The 19,365-nt window shown below is 38.5% G+C and overlaps 1 protein-coding gene across 10 annotated transcripts; it reads left to right on the top strand.

Moving 5' to 3' along the window:
• The first annotated feature begins 656 nt into the window (after nt 1-656).
• On the top strand, nt 657-19,103 carry LOC103722082. Of its 10 annotated transcripts, none has more exons than XR_005512252.1 (9): nt 657-919; nt 1,335-2,563; nt 4,892-5,092; nt 7,000-7,873; nt 8,045-8,706; nt 8,797-10,826; nt 11,359-11,614; nt 18,029-18,177; nt 18,819-19,103. XR_005512252.1 is itself a non-coding variant. In XM_039127546.1 (7 exons), the coding sequence occupies exons 2-7, from the start codon at nt 1,492-1,494 to the stop codon at nt 18,098-18,100; spliced, it is 4,911 nt and encodes a 1,636-aa protein (XP_038983474.1). In that variant the 5' UTR covers nt 657-919; nt 1,441-1,491; the 3' UTR covers nt 18,101-18,353. The 10 variants fall into 10 exon arrangements, 3 of the variants coding, with proteins under 3 accessions (XP_038983474.1, XP_038983473.1, XP_038983475.1); XR_005512250.1 differs by lacking the exon at nt 18,819-19,103 and adding an exon at nt 17,776-17,864 and having other exon boundaries at nt 18,029-18,353; XR_005512249.1 differs by lacking the exon at nt 11,359-11,614.
• Nucleotides 19,104-19,365: the final 262 nt, after the last annotated feature.

Raw genomic sequence — 19,365 nt, 5'->3', positions numbered from 1 at the left:
ATCAAGATGGACCAATAGGAACGAAACCCAGTTTTTTTTTTTTTTTTTCTTTCTTTTCTATTTTTATTTGAGGAAAAACCCAGCTTCCTTTTTTGAGTTTATAATTTTTTAGTTAAATAATCTAGATCTAGTGTTTGTTTTGTAGATTTCTTCTTTTTTTTTTGGATAATAATATTGTTATTTTAGATTTTCTTTGAAGGATAATAAAAGTTCTAGGGGTGGGCATGTGCCACCCGCTGCTTAGGGGCATCCAGGCTATGATCAGTGATGGAATGGTCTTGCGGACAAAGCACGCGTATCATGAAGCCAACGGGGTAGTAGATTGGGTAGCTTCGTATATGATTAACCATTTTGAAAAGATGCTATTGCTAGGAGGAAGGGGATTATTTGGCGCACTTTGAAACTTGTTATTTTTTGATTTTTCTATATATTCGTACCCAATACATCCGTTTCACTAAAAAGTAAAAAAAATAATATATATATATATATAATAATAATAAAAATAAAATTAAAGCTCAAGAATAATAAGTCTAAGAAGATTAACTCTTTCCGTTCAGTGGAGTCCTGACCGTTCGATTTATTTTGTACGGTCGATCTCTGCCCATCCCACCGTTCCACGTCCGACGCCACTCTATATTCCCCCTCCAAGAGCTCCTTCAATTAACCGACACTTCCTCCTCCCTCTTCTCCGCCCTCGCTGTCACGGAGAACGGAAGAAAAATCAGTAAATAAACAAAGAAAAATCTTGGAGGGTTTATTCCTCCCTCGCCTGTCTTGTTCGAATCCGAACCCTCAAGCCCTCGCTTTTGTTTTTTCGATCGGAATTCCCCTGTTTCGCTGCTCAATCCCTGAGGCCTCCGAACGATCGCTAGGGGTGATGATGTGACAGGGGATCTGTACGCCGTCTCCAACGAAAAAGGTATGCTTTTGGTTTCAGAATTCGATGGTGTTCGATTTATGAAGCAATGAAGTTCGCTTGTGGTGCTACGATTGGTGCTTGCCCTAGGTTTGGAATCTGATTCGGCTTAAAGGGTTAGGGTTATGGATTATGTTCGTTAGAGGTAAAAGGAATGGTTTTTGATCGAATTTTTCGTGAAAATTTTTCTCTTGATACTGTTCTGTGACGAAGGAGTGGGTTTTAGGCGCTTTTTGAGTTACTGGTAATCGGAGATACTGATAATTTTGGTGCTTTTTGTGTAGTTTTTGATAGATTTAGTACTCTTGGATTGATTTCTGTGGTATTCTATTTCTATACATTTTCGTAATATCGAGCCTTGCGTAAATTTCTTTCTTTCTTTCTTTTTTAATCTGGTGGATTTTCTGAATTTCTGCAGCTTTACTGATGGTATAGAGAAAAAAACGCCCCTTTTTCTTTCTTTTTTCCTTTTCTTCTGAAAGAAGCGAAGAAGCGACTGAAAGGTTCTAGTACGAATCATGTAGGAAACTCCAAATAGTGTCTGAACTTTGAAGAAGAGATTCTAAAAGTGGAAGATGTATGGAGAAGGGAACTATGCCCGCCAATTTAGGCACGGGCTGCCGCCGCCTCCATTCCAGCAAACCCCTCCCGGCCCACCCCCTCCAGCTATGCAACATGGCCGCATGGGGCAGCCTTACGTCCGCCGACCTCCTCCTCCAGTCCATGGAAGTGCCCCAATCGTTCCTTCCTATGCCGGCCCGGGCCCTTCTTACCCTCCATCCATGTCAAGCCAGAATGGCTACCAAATACCACAACAGTTGCCGCCACCGCCAAGAATGTTTCCACCTCCACCTCCTCCTTCGCAAGGACAAGTTCTGTATAGGGCTCCTCCCCTGCCCCCTCCTGGGATTCAACATGTGCCAAGTCCTCCACTTCCTCCTCCATCTAGTTTTGTCTCAGTAACGCATGCTCAATTTGTGCCATTTGGAAGTACTTCAGTTGGAGATGCTCACCCACCCTCCCTTCCACCCCCTCCACCTCCCCCTCCTCCGTCTTCTCCTCCACCCCTTCCACCTTCACCACCTCCACCGGCTCCTCCAATGGCGGACCTTTCAACTGCTACCAAGGCACCTTCGATGGATTCTGCAGCTGATGGAGCCTGTTCCTTAGGGCATGTTCCTGCTGATGCCCCAGTTACTCCAGCCCGAACAGTTGATAGTGCCCCTGTGTCTGGAAGTTTACTCATACGTGAAGGTAATGATGCTGGAAAGAAGGTTTTACCAGTGGAAGGAGAAGCATCAGGAGATCTCCCTCCACCTCCACCGAAGCCAATTGAAGAAGATGTTGTTCGGAATATTGAGGTGCTGTGTCATTTTATTGCAAAGGTTGGACCTGAATTTGAAAACTTGGCTTGTGCAAGTGAGGTCAAGAATCCAAAATTTGCCTTCTTGTTTGGAGGTGCACCTGGGAGTGCCGCTGCTATTGGGTATGAATATTTTCAGTGGATGAAAAAGAAATTTCGTTTTGAAATGGAATCAAACAAACATTCAGAGAGGCCATTGGAAATGGAGAGTTCTTTGCCATCTGATAAATTGGAAAATGAAGATGCATTGAGTTCACCTACTGCATCGGACATGGATGTGGAAGGTTAGTGAACATCTCTTGCTTCCTTCACACTTCTCTACCCTTGCAATTTCTGGGATCCATTAATCCTTGATTGTCATTAAAATTAATATTCAAAGGTTGCTATTTTATGCATAGTCACTTGCTATGCCAGTGACTGACAAGTGCGGCTGCCTTTCGTTTCTATACTTGTAACAAGTCTCCTTTTATACTGATATGTGAATTTTGGTGTACATGGTCATGTGAATACTGAAATTTTAAGCTTGTGGGCAATTTCTCTTAAAATTGTTGCTTGCATTCCTTGTTGTGTATCTTTAAGATGATTTTCTGCTATTTTTATGCCACATTTCTCTTAAAATTTAAGCAATTTTATAATTGGCCATGTTCTACCATTTCTGCATCTTTACGCATAATTGCTGAGTGTGAGGCAGAAGGATGATATAGTAAGCACTACTTGTTTCATTTCGAAGTCGCTGAATTGTTTTTATACATCTAAGCCTGTTTTTTCCACCTTTAGAACTTGTGATCTCCAGAGAGGCTCTACTCTAAGAAGTTTGAAATGAATATTGGAGGAATGAGTCTAAACTAAATTAGACATAGTAGCTTTTTTTCCTGCTCCATTTCTTATTAACAATAGCATGCTGGTTGCTCCTAGTGTCTAGCTCTTTTGATGAATGCAGAAATGGCAACTGCTCAGTCACAAGTACTCCTCAAGATCTCAAGTCCATGGTCTTAATATGGATTAGTAATGTCATGACTCAAAGTTGAAAAATTCATCTATAGAGAAAAAAGACCAAGGATGATTATCAACTTATGCATAAGAAAGCAAGGGTAAAAAGTTGATGGAGGAGGAGGAGGGAGAAGATGATTTTTAAGGATGACTCGGGAACTTGCTATTGTCAATCTGTAGAACAAATTTTGGCGCTTTATAAGTTCCTGTAGGCCAACATATATCCTAAGGACTATTCAGTTTTACTACTTATGTTGTGTTTCTAAGCTGAAAGTAGAGCTCTGCATTTTCAATAATGTATATTTTATATCAATTAATAAGCTTGAAGTATTTATTCAGTGGCTTTTGACCACTCTAAGTTTGTCTAGTGAGTGTTCCAACTTTGACACTCCAATGACTGCTGTTACACATTTAGAATTTAATGCGTACCTAAAAGTATTGTTTTCTAAAAACTTCTCCATATCTAATTTTGATTTGCAAGTCTATTGGATTGCTTTCCAAAATTCTTTCCATTTTAATTACAATCTGAGAAAGATGAATGGTTACTTTAATTACTTTCTGATGTTAATATGATCACCCTAACTGATCTTTATTCTGCTAGGATGTAATTGCTTTAGTCTTAGTTGATGTCACACCCACTTAAAATCTGTTTATTTGCTCCATGACCGGTACCCAATGCTCTTCAGCCGCTTCTTATTGCTCTGACTTGATTAAGATCAACAGGTTTACATTTGCTCTGGATATTAGAATTATTTTTAATGCAGCTTTAGGTAACTATTGATATCATTTAATTAAGATTGTCATCTAGCAAGCTGGTTTCTTCTTTAATGAAAAGGAAGTAAGTCTTTGGACTTGGAGAATTTCTACAATCAGTGGACACTAAGGAAAGAAAGGACTGCTCTCAGTTTTGGAAATAACAGAGACCCAGGTTTTGTTTTGTCCCACACTTTCAGCATAGTAACATTGGGAGTGTCAGAGCCTGTTGTAAGTTTTAGACATTGCTCACAGCAAGGCAAGCGGGCAGGCATTTTGAAGGCAATCTATTTGTGGACTATTTGGTTCCCTGCAGTTACTGTTATTTAATGCTATGTTGCTTCTTTGGGAACAACTATTGTCCAGGTGCTTTAGTTCTTTTCGCTTCTTTAGCATGGACCCAGATTTTGGTTTGTTCCATGCTGTCAGTATAGTAACATTTAATTTGTAAACGCCTGCTTCCGTGCCTTGTGTTGCTTTTGGAGTTTTCACTACTGCTCTCAGCCTTTTTGTGGCCGCATTTAGTCATTAATTATTTATTTTGGCCAAACTTGATCTTCTGGACCCTATACTCTGTTGTGAGGCTGCTGCTTGTGTCTTTGGCAGTTGGCTGTATTTTCTGCTGCTTCTATGTGTGGATGCTCTTTTGCATGTACTTCTCATTTTGTCTTGTTTAACTTTCTTCCAATTACGCAGATCAAATCAGCTGAGGGACTCTTTTTTGAACTTGTGCCTTGCATGTCTTCTCACACGCAAAGTCGTTATATGGTTTTCAGCCTAATGCTTGTTTTTTGTGTTATTTTTTAGTCAAAAAGTTGTGGTGTGTGTTACATTGATACTGAACCTTTTACCATATGGAGCATGTCTAGATGATGTTCGCCTGCCTGGTGGTGATGCTGGTCTCAACAAATTAAACACAGTAGCGACTGGAGAGTCTGCCTCTCTAACTAATGAAAGGGATGTTGTTGAAGAGCCAGCACCTCAGAGTACAACAGGGCTCATTCGGGAGGGTGCAATGTCTAGCACTGTATCCTGTTCAGGACCTTCATCCATACTGCAAGAAGGGGAAGGTATCAGTTTGAAACTCTTTGTTCTGCTTTCTTTTCCCCTTATTGCCTTTTCTTACTTAGATATTCTGCTTTGATAATCAATTTGTTTCGTTATGTTTATTACAGAATAATAGTTTCATCTGTTTATTCCTGCATAATTTATTCCTGTGTTGCATGAATTGGTTATAATATTCTGCTGTATTTTCAGATGACTTAGCTCTTGTAGATGCTGTCATTTTTTGGCACTTTATTTTGGACAACTGATCTATTTTAATGAGGGTGGGTACTTGATAAGGGAAACAAAATGGTATTGGTTAAGAATAAGAAAAAGGAAATGTAAATGATTTTCTGACAACTATGATGGGTTCTCAAGTTCAGCTGAGAGACAAATTTATTGGATATTCATAGGTTTTCCTCTTCCTGTTTCTGTGTAGTCTAATAGGACATGTTTTCCCACTCTTGACTAATGAATAGCAACTGCTTTATATCCCTTGTTTATCCTTTTTATTTATGCCCCTTTCTTAGGCCTACTTTGGAGGTGGAATGGGGAATTTGGGGATAAATTTTGGGTATCCTTTCTGGGTATAATAAATTCCATATAAAGTGGGACAAGGTGGGATAAGTCTTTTTTTTTTTATTCAGATAAATCAATTTTATCCTCTTGTCATGATTACGTTGTACCATAGCACAACTGTTACAATGATTATTATTAGGCTAAAAGACAAAAATGCCTTTCTCTTTGTGGTTCTTTTTGGCTAATAAATGGATATTTTGGTTATTTCAACAATAAAGGCAAGACAAAGTGTACGCGGATAAACTAGGTCACATGGTACCTAAGGTATTGCTGGGGTCGATCATCCTATGTTTGACTGAAGTCTTGGAGATCTATATATGCTTATATTCATGTTTGTACGTGTATCTGTCAATTTTTCTTTTTAATCATAAAAGAAAAATGAAGCAGAGTGTAGTTAGACTGTAACCCATCTTGTTCTACCAAATCCTTATCCATTATCAGTTATGGTAGTCTTTTTACAACATATTTGTTATGATTTAATATTATATCGAGCTCGATTATTGTAGGGTCTTTTCATGCTTCTAATCTTATGATTGCATTGATGCTTAAATAACAAAGTAATAGTCAAATAGATACCTTTTTTTGAGATATTTTTTAATATATTTTAATATCATTTTTTGTTACTTGTTTCACCGTTCATGAGGTAGCATTTTAGATGTGTTAAGTGAATTTAAAATATTGCAAAATTGTAGCTAAATAACTTGTTAAGTAACTGATTTCTACCCAAAACCTGATCTGATACCCGACATTTTTTTGGGTCTGATATTGGATATGGGTATAGAGTTTTGATTGGGTTTTGGCTTTGGGATCTAACAAATAGATTGTGTTTGGGTATGGATCAAACCAAACCTGAACCCGACCTGCTGGCACCTCTAATTGGATGCCCATGCCATAGTTTAGCTGTTTAGGCACACCTGTCCGTGACGCTTAAGGTGGGGAACAACTTTATTAAATTTGAGGAAGTCTTAGAATTTTCTTCAGAAACAAGGTTTTTATATTTCTCTAGTAAATTATCTTACGGCCTAGTCTCGTGTATGCTTGCATATATAGTTAGAATTTGATTTTTTAAAATGTTCCTATGATGATCGTCGAGGGTGCCTTGATGCAATGCATTGTGACCTGGAGATCATGGGTTCGGAATATGGAAACAACCTCTCCACATGTGGGACTAAGGATATAGAAATCTGACCCTCCTAGACCCCACAATAGCGGGAGCCTTGTGCACTAGACCACCCTTTTCTTATGATGGTTGCACTGTCATTTATCTATCTTGGGCTGGGATTATATCCATGTGTTTCACCATAGTAGTTACTTTTATTTTTAGATAAATTACCAATCTGATATTATTTTTCAGATGACAGGGGCTCATCATTTATCAAAGATGTTAGTCCAGTCAGGCCTTTGCCTGGTGCTGCTGAATGTGCTGTAGATGATGACATGCAACAGCCTGTTAGGCCACTAACTCAAGATTCTAGCTGGGTCAATGTTGCGCCAGATGCTGTCTGTGGCAAAACTACAGAAACTCCGAGGGTATTTGTTAAAGACAGAAGCCCATTCCAGCTTATACAAGGTTATGCTTCGGATGACAGTGGAGAAGATGATGATAAAGGCTATGTGGATAGCATCAACCCTGCTAGGACCTCCCATTCAGCTTCTGTAGACAGGTCAGACTTGCAAAAGGATAAGGGGTATGAATTGCCTCTTAATTTTAGCCCTAAGAGTCTTCCTGGGACCGAGAAATCCAGATTGCAGACTGATTCAAGTCATTCTTTGTCCACAATGCCCAAAGAAGCTACTCCTTTTGGTTGCTCATCCCCACAAAAATCTTCACCACCAGGTGTTATCTTTGCTGATTCTATTGATGCAATTGAAATTGTGTCTGATCATAGTAATCACGATCAACATGATGAGAGACTGCATGATAAGACTGGAACTTCTGAACCTTCTGAGGACAATGATATTGTGGGGGGTAAAAGTATTAATCTTGACTGTCAATTCACTAAGCTTCACTCAGGGGACGCAAAGCAGGAATCCACTACACCAAATGTGGATGAATTTGGGCAATTGGTAAGAGAAGGTGTCGGTGACAGCGTCTCTGATGGGATGCACAGCAATGAAAGGTGCGGTAAAAGGGTGAGGAGTTGGAGTCACAGTCGGTCACCACAAGAAAGTAGATGGAGGTGGAGTCGCAGTCCTAGGAGAAGAGACAAATGCAGGCGATCTTGCAGGTACAATATCATGATTTTCTATGTAATTTGGTGGATATGTCGTTTGGTCAAATTATTTTCGGATATTTGAGATTTCAAATGCTTTGCTGCACATGCTTTGTGAGTTTGTATTCATGTTCATGCGAAATGCAGCAGAGTCTAAAATGCCTTGTACACTTTGTATTTTTTCAGCTTGTCCCCTACAAGGAGCAGGAGTAAGTCGCCGTCAGATTATAGGCGGACAACTCTATCTGAGAGAGGAGATCAAGATCAGCCTCCCAAATATTTCAATTTTATTCAAGGAAGGTGCTTCCATGGGGCATCGTGTTTTCTCCACCAGGATGTTGGACAGCACCAGGACAGGCAGCCAGATCATAAAGACTTTGCACAAGGTTCTGACAACTATGATGGGCATGATGATACTTTGGTTTCTGAAAACCACTACCATGCTACGGGTTTAATGACAAATATGGATTTTGAGAAGTCCGATGATGTCAATCTGGAAGAAACAAAGAGGTTGGAGGTGCAGACTGATGAGAAATTGTCTGAGGCCAGGACTAAGATTACTCATGATGGAGTTTTGGGTAAGAAAATTGCATTGGACTCTGTGATAGATGATGCAATACTGAGTTTGAAAAATGATACTGGGGAACAACAAATTACTGATCAAGCTTCTCAAGATATTATTAGTCAAGTGAAGGAACCAAAACAAATGGAAATGGTGCAGGAGGCACCTAAGATTAATGATGTGGAGGAAGAAACAACTCAGCCTATGCTAGAATCCTCCCAGCCTTCACCTTCTCATAAATCTGAAGGTTTGCTCAAAGAAACTGTTTTGGGACAAGCTAACTCAGGTGAGCTTGTATTTTTTCATTCTTCACAAGCCACTTGTGCTTGCACTGCTATTTTGGAATCTCAAAATGCTGTTCATTTTTCTCTTGCAGAGGGTCAAATTGTTCAGGCTGATGCATTTCAAAATCATGTCCCTTCTATTCCGCCATATTCAGAAGATGCTCTAGCATCTCAGACGTATCAAATCCCAAGTTCTGTGAGCTATTCATCTGCAAATCATGATCCTACAAGTCAGCCTTGGAATCAAAGGTTGCTTCTGAATGAGTTTCCCCCAACCAGATTTTCAGTTCCCGATGATAAATCTCAGCCATCTCAGCTGCTACCTGCACCCCAGGGGCATCCTCCTCCCTTCCTTCCTGCTGACAATATTACTGCACCATTTGCTTCACAACATCCTAGAGAGAATCTCCCACCACCAGTCACAGGCTACTCACAGCCTCGTCCCTTAGATATGTTAAATTCCCACCGACCACCTGTGGCTAGTGATTACCATTCTCAATGTGTGCATCCTCCGAACTCCATGTGGTCATATCCCACTTTGCCACCACCTTCACATGTGAATGGATTGCCCAGCAGGCCTGCCTTTCCTGCAACAGAATTTTCACACATGCAGTTTCAGCAAAATATTATGCCACCTAGAAACGACTTTCCTTCTATAAGGTCCTATCCTCCGGTGGAGCTGATTCGTTCTCAGTTAGTTGATTTTCGTCCTCAATCTTTCCAGTCAATGGAGTCGTCTCATCATCCTCCCTTGCATAAGGATGAGTTTAAATGGAGGTCTTTGCCATTGGAAAATCAGCAGAATGATCCATTTCATAGAGCAGATTGGTTATCACGCCCTCCTATGCGTGAAGGTTTTCGAATCATCTCGGATTTATGGCAGGGGGAATATCATTTGCATCATCAATCTCCTCATGATGATGCTCGAGTTCCATTTCCTGCTCAGGCGCCTAGTTCTTCTAATTTGTATTCCCGAAGCAGTGCTATGTATCCTCAAACCGTTTCAAATCAATCAGAGTCTTTCCTTGGGAATCGTCTGCCCCTAGGGTTTTCCTCTAGGGAAGAATTCCCTACTGTCAGCAATCTGCCTTATTCACAACCTTCGTATGACCGGCAACGCCTTTCCAGCATGAATTTTCCTTCAAATGTGGGTGGCCCGGGCATGACTAATCCTTCTCTACAAAGATTCTCATCGACCTTCTCAGAGAGCAATTTGCTACCTCAGCTATCTGATACTGGGGCACCAAAAACATCTATCTCCGCCCACTACAACCCGTTTGCATCTACTTTTGAAGATCCACCTGGAAGCTTAAAGATTGGTTCTAGTAAATATGATTCTTCGTTCAGTTCAAGCCATGGGCCATTAGGTGGTTGTGGTTCAAGGTTGGCAGATTCACCACCCAATTCAAGAAGATCAGGAGAGCAATTCTTGCCAAGAAGTGCTGGTTATTCTCATGAAAGTTCTGCAGAAGTGCTACCGGATGTGGACAAGCAGTTTGTTAGGGATCCTGCATCTGGTGTCCCGTATGATCCACTCTTTGACAGCATCGAACCATCTTCTAACACACTCGAGAATCTAAATCATGTTCAAGAGCAAAACCTGGCTGCTAATGATGCAGGCATGGCACCAAAAATCAACAGTTTGACTAGGCCTTTAGATGTTGAGGATAACAATAGGCAGAAAGATGGCACAGGTGCTGAACTTATGTCGGAAGTTGATGAATTTGGTGAGGTGGCCACAGATGCAGAGGTGGATGCTGTTGAGAACGGGAGCCCTCAACAAGTGGATGCGAAAAACTGGAGCCCAGTCATTCCAACTGAAGGAGGGAACACTGCTGCAGGCGAAATTGAGATTGGCCAGGTTCGATCACCTGGAAAGAAGAAGAGCAAGCATTCAAGGTCGCTGAAACTTCTCAAGATTGCCCTTGCAGATTTTGTGAAGGAAGTCCTTAAGCCTTCATGGAGACAGGGAAACATGAGCAAAGAGGCATTTAAGACCATTGTGAAGAAAACAGTGGATAAGGTTTCTGGTGCAATTCCAAGTCATCAGATACCCAAAACACAGGTGAAGATCAATCAATATGTAGAGTCATCACAGCGAAAACTGACCAAGCTGGTGATGGTATGTCCATATTGCTTATACCATACATTGTTATGTTCTTTTTTTTTCTTGCATATGTTTAAATAGAAAAATCTCATATGAGTATTTCAAGCTTCTGCACCCAGAGGAAATACCTTTTCCTCTGAACACGATGTATTTCTCCAGTCTTCTTTTGTGTTCTACTGATTTTAGTATGAATTCTTTGATAAATAGAAAAAGATACTTCTTATTGGATTAAATATTTTACCGATTAGGGGTCTTATAAGAAATATTCATGTCCTGGGTTCAATTTCCATATCTAGATCTTTACTCGACTGGGGTCTCTTGGTGGGGGCCTTGGGCAGAGTATGGCTTAACTGGAGGAGTTTTGAACAAGGAATGTGCCCCACTATCGATAGCTGTCAAAAATTGATCCTAATGTGGTTTTGTTTGTTCACTTCAATCATATATTCTCAATTGATGGTGGTTTTCCTCTTTTATACAAGACTAAAGACGTTCCATTGCAAAATCCAATATCTGTTTAAAAACCAATTTGACTTTCTTTTATCTGCAGGCTTATGTAGACAAATATGTCAAGATGTAGATAATGACTGCTAACCATGGGAGTACCTTCTAGAGCGATCTCCTTTCCTCTCCACCATACACACAATGACTTGCTGATGCAGAAAAATCCTTTTATGAGAGATTGAGGGCTTGATGAGACAGATTGGCTGCACATAAGGTGTTTTTTTTGGAGCGGCTGTTTCACACAGCCCAGTGATTTTAGCTGATAATATTTTTCTCAGCAGTACCATGGAATCAACAGACATGTATGTATGAACCCAAATCTCTGGATGGTTTTTGCTTTTCTGACTGATTTCTGCAAGTCATCAGTTATGGGAATCTGATTTATAACATATTTCGTACTTTACTGTGGCAAATTTGTTTTTGTTATGATTCTGTGGGGAGGCTCCAACTAAGGAAGCCATGATGTTATAGAGTTACTCTTAGGCTCTTAGCTTTTAATTCCTCAGTAACCAAATTTTATGATTTTTTTTTGTTGTTGTGTTTCAAGCTTAGATACAACATATCTTTTATACTAAAAAAATTCCCTAATTTTGGACTCTGATGGAGGATAACTTGATGCATGACAAAGCTTGTATATCTTAATAATTCAACTATGTTTAGCGGTTTGATAATGTTTGACACTATATCGCATATAGATTTCGTATGATTTGGTAGAGAATGTGTGGAATAGTCTTATAAACCACTGAGAGTGATATTGATGCATATTTTACTACCTTTGATGCATATTTTACTACCTCTTTTTAGGTGATTGAGGATTAATGCTCACCTTCAGTTGACTTTATTTTTTTCTTTCTTCTAATTGGCACATGAAAATTTTAACATTTAGTCTTCAGATGCTAGCATGGACTTGTGTGCATTGCTTAATTGCAAGTTTTAAAGGGATTCTTATGTTCCTAAATTAATTGCCACGTGAAAATTTTAACATTTAGGTAGCATAGACTTGCATGCTTTTGCTAAATTGTAAGTTTTAAAGGGATTCTTATGTTCCTTAGGTCTTCTCTAGTTAGGGTTGAAGGATGTTGATGGTATTTTATGAAGTACCCAGTTTTAATATGAGTTTTTTTTTAATATGCCTTTGACTGAAGCAAAGCATGTGATGCCCATGCATATGAAATATTCAGAAAATTTGAATAGGTTGTAGCTATTGTTTGGAGAGTGAAATTCTTCAAGTTACTTATGCTTCTGTCATTAACTAAACTGCCTTCATATGGGAGAACTATGAACTTGTTAAACAGGAATTGAGTTAAAAGTGAACCTGTGTATGATTATAGTTATCAGGTGGAGAGTGAAGTTCAATATTTTAACGAGATGCCAAAGTCTGTTGTAATATGGTGTCTCATCAATCATCAATCAAGCTAAGAAGTTAAAAAGGGGTTTGCTTTATAATGTATTTCTTCCATGGATTGTTGAAGCCCTCTAGCTTTTGCCATGTAGTTTTATGTTTGAATGGTAAGCTGAAGACTACTTTAAAGGCTTTTGGAATTTGATTTATATAGGCAATTAGGTTTGGTTGCAAGGAAATCCATGGAAATAAAAAGGAAAACTAAATGTTTTCCATTGAAATGGAAATGTTATCTGGAAAAGCTCTCCGACTTTGTTATTTTCGAATGAAACAAACAAATGGAAATGGAAAACTAGATTTTCCAAGAAAAATAAGTTTTCCAAGCAGTTTCCCTTGCATCTAGACATACCACGAGAAAGTGGAATCCTGAGAATTTCGAACGTTCTAGAAGATAAGCTTTTGCAGGCCTTTAATTTGCTTTGTTGGCTGATTGTGAGCTGCCTATTATGAATTCTAGGATTAAGCAAGACATGCAAACTCCACATTTAATATATAAGCACACAATTGTAACTAAGGATTAAAATGTGTCATACATCTGTGCCAATGCTGGTTACTTGCTGGCGAGGTATGGATCATGCCATGCTATGTTGAGCTGAGCAGTGTTTGTTACATGCCCTTGAATCACTTTTGACCAACTTGCATCAGATCAATATGGGTGCATGCCCAACTATATGCAAGGGTTTCTGACAAACAAAATGGTTTGTTTTTACTTGAATTGCTCTTGACTAGCTTGCACCAACATGGAGCAATATGGGCTGGCATGCAAGATATAAGGGCATGTATCTCTGTATTTGTGCTGTTACTGTGTTTTCACATGACATACTGTATGGCATCAATAAGATACAATCCCTGAAACCTCCATCAATTAATAATATAAGTTTGTCGACACACAAAATTCCATCTGAACCCTTTTCTTTGGGTTTGGTCAATGTCTATTCCAAGGTTTTAAGTCCTGGCGGGACGGGGGAAGTCCCGATCGTCCTGCCCCATTCCCATGAAAAAATGGGATCGAGACGGGTTGGAACTCTGAAACCCATCCATGTGGTGAGAGGAAAAGACAGAGAAAAGATGAAGAAAAGAAAAAAGTGAAAGTAAAGAAGAAAAAAAAGAAAAATGGAAGGAAGGGAGAAGAAAAGGAAAGGAAGGAAAGAAGGAAGAAAGGAGAGAGAAAGAAAAAGAAAAAGGAAAAAAGAAAGAAAGGTAGGGATAAGAAAAAGAAAGAAAAAGGAAAGAAAAGAAAGGAAGGTAGAAGAAAAAGAAAGAAAAGAAAGAAGGAAAGAAAGAAGAAAAAGAAAGAAAGGAAAGAAGAAGGGAGAGGAACAGAGGATACCTATTGGGACCGATGTAGGGATGGGGCGGGACAGCGGGGCGTCCCATTCTATGGAGAAACCAGGACACCCTCATTCTATGGGATTTAAAGCCTTGGTCTATTCTATATTCTTGCTATTAGTTTTGTTGATAAGAATTAAGGAATTTTCTAGAAAACTCAATCATATGAATTGATTTCTTGGATCTAGATAGAAGTTTCACAAAATTGCTCCTTATGTTTGTCTGCTTGAGATGTTTAAGTGAATGTCTGAATTGATGGGATACTCCACAGGTTTTTTTTATGTTTCCAACTATTTCTTGGAGGTTGAAAGATATGCTACTTCATCTAGCTCCTTGTTTCTATTTGGTCAACATCTATTTCTTACCATGTTATTAACACTTTGGAATGATGATCAACACATTTATTTGGAGATCTCTTATATTATTGAGATGTGGGAGTAGAATATAATGGATGACAGAATTGTGCTAGAGGGATGATCACTTATCATGTTAAATAGAAAGTATGAACTAAATTTAGAGATTAGAAGGTGTAATGCCATTCAAAATTATATTCATTACCTAAATCAAGTTATAAACCAATTCTAGCACCATTGAAACTATGTCGCCTAAAAGCCTAGCCTGGAAGCAGGATTAGCGGTTCAATAAGGCACGTGTCTTTACTTACCCAAGCATAAGCGACAATAAGCCATTTTTTGGAGTTGAATAGCTCATTCTTGACAGTTCAGTCGATCCCTAGATAACTGGGGATCAATAGTTCCTTACGTCCCCTTGTATCGGGTTTATTCCCATTCTCTATCCCACCTGATTATCAAAATGGCCGAGAACACCCTTTATTAGCTAAAGCTAATCATGAAGAGCAGGGCGTATTTGTCTTTGAACCAAGAAGAATCACTGTAGTGTCAATTGTAGTATGGTACAATGTAGTCATGAGTTGGAGATGAAGCATTGGAGCACAAAAGAAGACTTTTTTAGCCTTACCCTCAAAATAATTATATAACCATTGTGGATAAAAGAAAATTATGCGAGAATTTTCAGTTCTGTTTCCAAACTGGGCCTAAGAGTTTCTAAATAAGGAGTTGAATATTCACTATCTGTAGGAGATTGTTACATTAGTACAAATCTATTTTAGGTAACAATGTAGAAGCTCTTTATGGTGTTTAAGCACAAAAAATCTGCTATTTTGATCCATAAGGGAGTAGAAACGATGGCATATGGTTGGATGCCAAAATTTTTCTAAATGTGGGAGGTAATGTGTTTGAAAGGATAGCAATTTATTAGGGCATGCGAGAACTTCAACCTCTACAATCTCTTCTACATCTTTCATTCTTGTGGCAAGTTAGTCTATGTTAGGATGGAACAAGGTTTTAAATATGGGTATTGAACCCTATACTTTTTTCCCCAATGGAACGATATGTAGGGTTGCTAATGTGTTGGGTCGAATAGGGGCATGCTTGACCCCAACCTGACCTGACCCGATTTCATGTAAGGTCATGATATTGGATTCGGACCCAGACTAGTAGATGGTCGGGTTGGGTTGGGCCTGGTCCATGGAAAATATTTTAGATCTAGTGGGTCGTTTAGTTCAGGTTGGGTTCATGTATGACCAAGACCCAATCCAAAATACTTGGGTTCGGGTCTGGCCCGATTCCAGTCTAAGTCTGCATTTATTTACTAACAAGATTTCATGAAGAAAATTTTGCTCTTTTGAATTAAACTGAATTTTGACTACCAAAAAAATTGTTTGCTAACATGGTCAAAAGTCAAAACTCCATGAATGTTTATCTAGAACTGTAATATGCTTCAAAAGGTTAATAACCTTAACAGTTGGTCTTTTTTAATGTAGAAAGGTTAGTTTGAGCACTTTTCTCTTAACAGAGGAAAAGAAGAAATGACTTGGAATACCTCTTCGGACAATTTGGATCGGGTCAAAAAACTAATAGGAAGACCCAAAGTAAACCCATATAGTGTACAACAAGCCGGGACGGGTTGGGTCAAAGTTTACAAAATTTAGACCCGAAATGAAATGTGAAAGACTTTAACGTTTGAACCCGACCCAGCCCCATGGGTCTTAAAGAACGCATTAAGTCAGGTCTAAACGGGTAGGGTCGAGTCGGCTCACAGGTCAGCCCAACCCATTTGCAGCCTTAATGGTATGGTACTGGTACCAATGGTATATAACGAAACCGACAATATTAAAAGAATGAAAAACTATCAGAACGCATAGGTACAGTTGGCGCATTGTTAGTATGCATCGGTATGACAGGTACATATTGATACACAGGATTTTTGTGTATCTGTTCCTGAACTGGTGTTGCTTTCGTGTTGTAATGCTATGGGACTAATGATACCGCCCCATTTCAGTAGTTTATGAATCCAGGGGATGTATTGTCGTTCTTCACAACAGAAATATGTGGAGCTTGTTGCACCAAATTATAAGCATGAGTGGAGATAAATTAGATGGATTTAGTGCATCCTATTTTGGTTTACATGTAAATCAAAATATCAAATGAATGCTGCACAGGGTTTTCGTGGCTCGGCACCTGAACAGGTGCCTGTTTTTTGTTGGAATGATACAATACCAATGATACCGTCCCGTTGTAGCGATTTATGAATCCATGGGATGCAATGCTATTCTTCTCAAACAGTATGGAGCTTAACACACCAAAATATAAGCATCAGTAGATATAATTAAATGGATTTAGTGCATCCTATGTTGCATTACGTGTAAATAAGAATATCAAATGAATGCTACTATTAATACTGATCTTAGGTACAATAGTTTTGATGAATGTTGACCAATCTGATGTGCATTGTTCCATTAACAATCTAAAGTTTTGATTCAGATACTGTTTCCAATAGAAAGTAAATTAAAACATATGCTTAACTTATGAAGCTGTAACTGAAGCAAAAAGAGCCGCATTTGGTCATGATCGCAGAATAAGTCCATGTTCTTCTTGACAAAATGTAAACTAAAAGGATACTAGAATTTGGGGACTTTTGAAACTTTAAGATGTTTCTTTAGTGTCACCCCAAGATAAAGTGGAATAAGCATATTTTTCCTAGGATGAAAAGTATTTATGTGATGCTTTTATAATTATCATTACTCATAGAGCCCCTTAAATGCTTTGGAGAGAGTAGATATTAGCATTTCTCACATGAGTTGTTGCTGGAGCTGATGGTTTTGCAAATATGTACGCATGGACATGTATTAGGCTGAACTGGTGGCATCGTGTGGTACAGGGATATTGAGGCAAATGAAGTATTTTTTTATGGCTAGTACACTGTCGGTAATGTATTGAAGAATGAGTGCGAATATTTTCAGGATAGATTGTTGGAAAAGCATAATTAAATTCTCACTTCACATAGTCAGTTTATTAATATTGATGATATAGGGGCCATGGGTTGACTGGGATTAGCGCTCTTCTAACAGTTTTGGATTGAAAAGTCTTGCATGCTAAGGAATAAACTTTTCATATATCCCTTATTGCTATGGAGGTTTTTGCTTTCCTTGAGCAGGCCAAGGACTCAAATGGAGTCAATGACCTTGTGGGAATCTTAAATTGGAGTACGTTTCATTTGTCAAGTGTATTACTAGAGGTCTTGCATGACCAAATTTTACCTTATCTAGGCCTTAGCCTGATTGTGAAGATTTTTCAGTCTCAAATGAAAATGTGCCACACATTCTCATTTCTTATTTGGTTAAACTCATTTTGATTTTTTTCCCTCTTTCAGTGCATCATTGGAAGTGAATCTTTGTAAATCTACATAAAATGAACAATGCTCATGCTACAAAGCCTAATCCTGAATTTTTTCCTTTGCTGGTAAGATAAAAATCATCTGCTAAATTATCCTTTATCTTGAAGCCAGTTACGATCATAGGGCACATGTTTTGTAGTAGTTACAATGATTGTTGCTGCTGCGTTCTGATTATGGAATCTAACATTTTGCTCAAATCATGGTTCCGTTACATGTGATGAATTTATAGAAGATAAGGAGATGGTGCTGGAAGAAGAAGAAAAAGAAGAGAGAGGAACAGCCTTGTACAAATGGCATGTAGCCAAATCCTGTATAAAGAGAGACGACAAACTGTAAATAAGGGGTAGGCAGGCTGAGCCACCCTGCTTGTCAAACAAGGTAACCAACAATTTTGCAGTTGCCATGTTTTTTAATGTCTGTGCTTGTAAATGATGTCAGAAGTCTAAACTTAGTCCTTTTTATGCCATCCTTTTATCTGATGAATGATCCAGACAGATATTGTTTGATTGCAAAGACTTAATGAGCTGCTAGCAGGGAAGCATGCTCAAGAAATTCACACTGATTGTTGTGAATGAGACTTATATGTACTGGGAAGGTATTATATAGGAGAATTGAAGATTCCTAATTATAAAAAAAATTGTCAATCAATTCACTGGTAGTGTTTAATTTGAATGTACATATGGCGTCTTAGTAATGGTGAAAATAGGGAAACCAACATAGGTTTTGTATCATTCATTCCAGGAAAATTTGTTAAAGAGCACTCCTAAGGTGATATGTTACTGTGTTAGTGCTAATAATGGTACATTGAAGAGTAAATTCTCTCATGGAGCAATGACAATTGCTACTTTAGTTTTGTTGCTTTAAGCAGGCTAGTGAATTTTAAGGTGTCTAGGCAGGATACTGCCACCTATTTTCTCCTACTACCATATGACCTACCATCACATTTAAATCTTTTCATTTTTGCTGATTGGTTTGCTGATAATAACCTTGCACCTTCATTTTCTCTGCTTGATGTCCAGTGATGCTACTAGGTTTTCAAAACAGGTGGTTGTTGATGGGTAGTGCTACTGCCCAATTTTTAAAGCTGGAGGTGTTTTTGAGCAGTGATGCTATCCATTTTCTAAGTCCACACCCCCCCAACCCTCAAACAAAGGAAAAAAGAAAAAAAAGAAACAGTATTCTCTTCATCCTTTAGGACTTGGCTGATTTGTGGAATTTTTTTTTTGAAAATTGATGTATGAATATATCATAGTTTTTGTATATTTGGTTGATCAAAAGTGGTATATTTTAGAGTAGTTTGTGTTTGATCAAACATATCCTTTTTGAAAAAATTGTATAAAATATCTATTATATATTTAATAAAAAAAATTGTTGGCTATGGCTATGTTTTAATGGTCATTATTAAAGTGTCGGATATTTTTATTATTATGTTATGAATATATATATAAATTGCTAAAATGCGAAAATCGCCATATTGATTTCAAACGTCGGACATGACCTTCACTAGTAAAACTTGATGCCATTAAAATAAGTTGAAGCTAAATAATGCTAGCTGAAAAATAAGGA

Source organism: Phoenix dactylifera, chromosome 6 (assembly GCF_009389715.1).
Source record: "Phoenix dactylifera cultivar Barhee BC4 chromosome 6, palm_55x_up_171113_PBpolish2nd_filt_p, whole genome shotgun sequence".
In the NCBI taxonomy this organism is placed as follows: domain Eukaryota; kingdom Viridiplantae; phylum Streptophyta; class Magnoliopsida; order Arecales; family Arecaceae; genus Phoenix; species Phoenix dactylifera.
The sequence above is the reverse complement of the archived record's forward strand: the minus strand, read 5'-3'. Positions and strand labels throughout refer to the sequence as shown.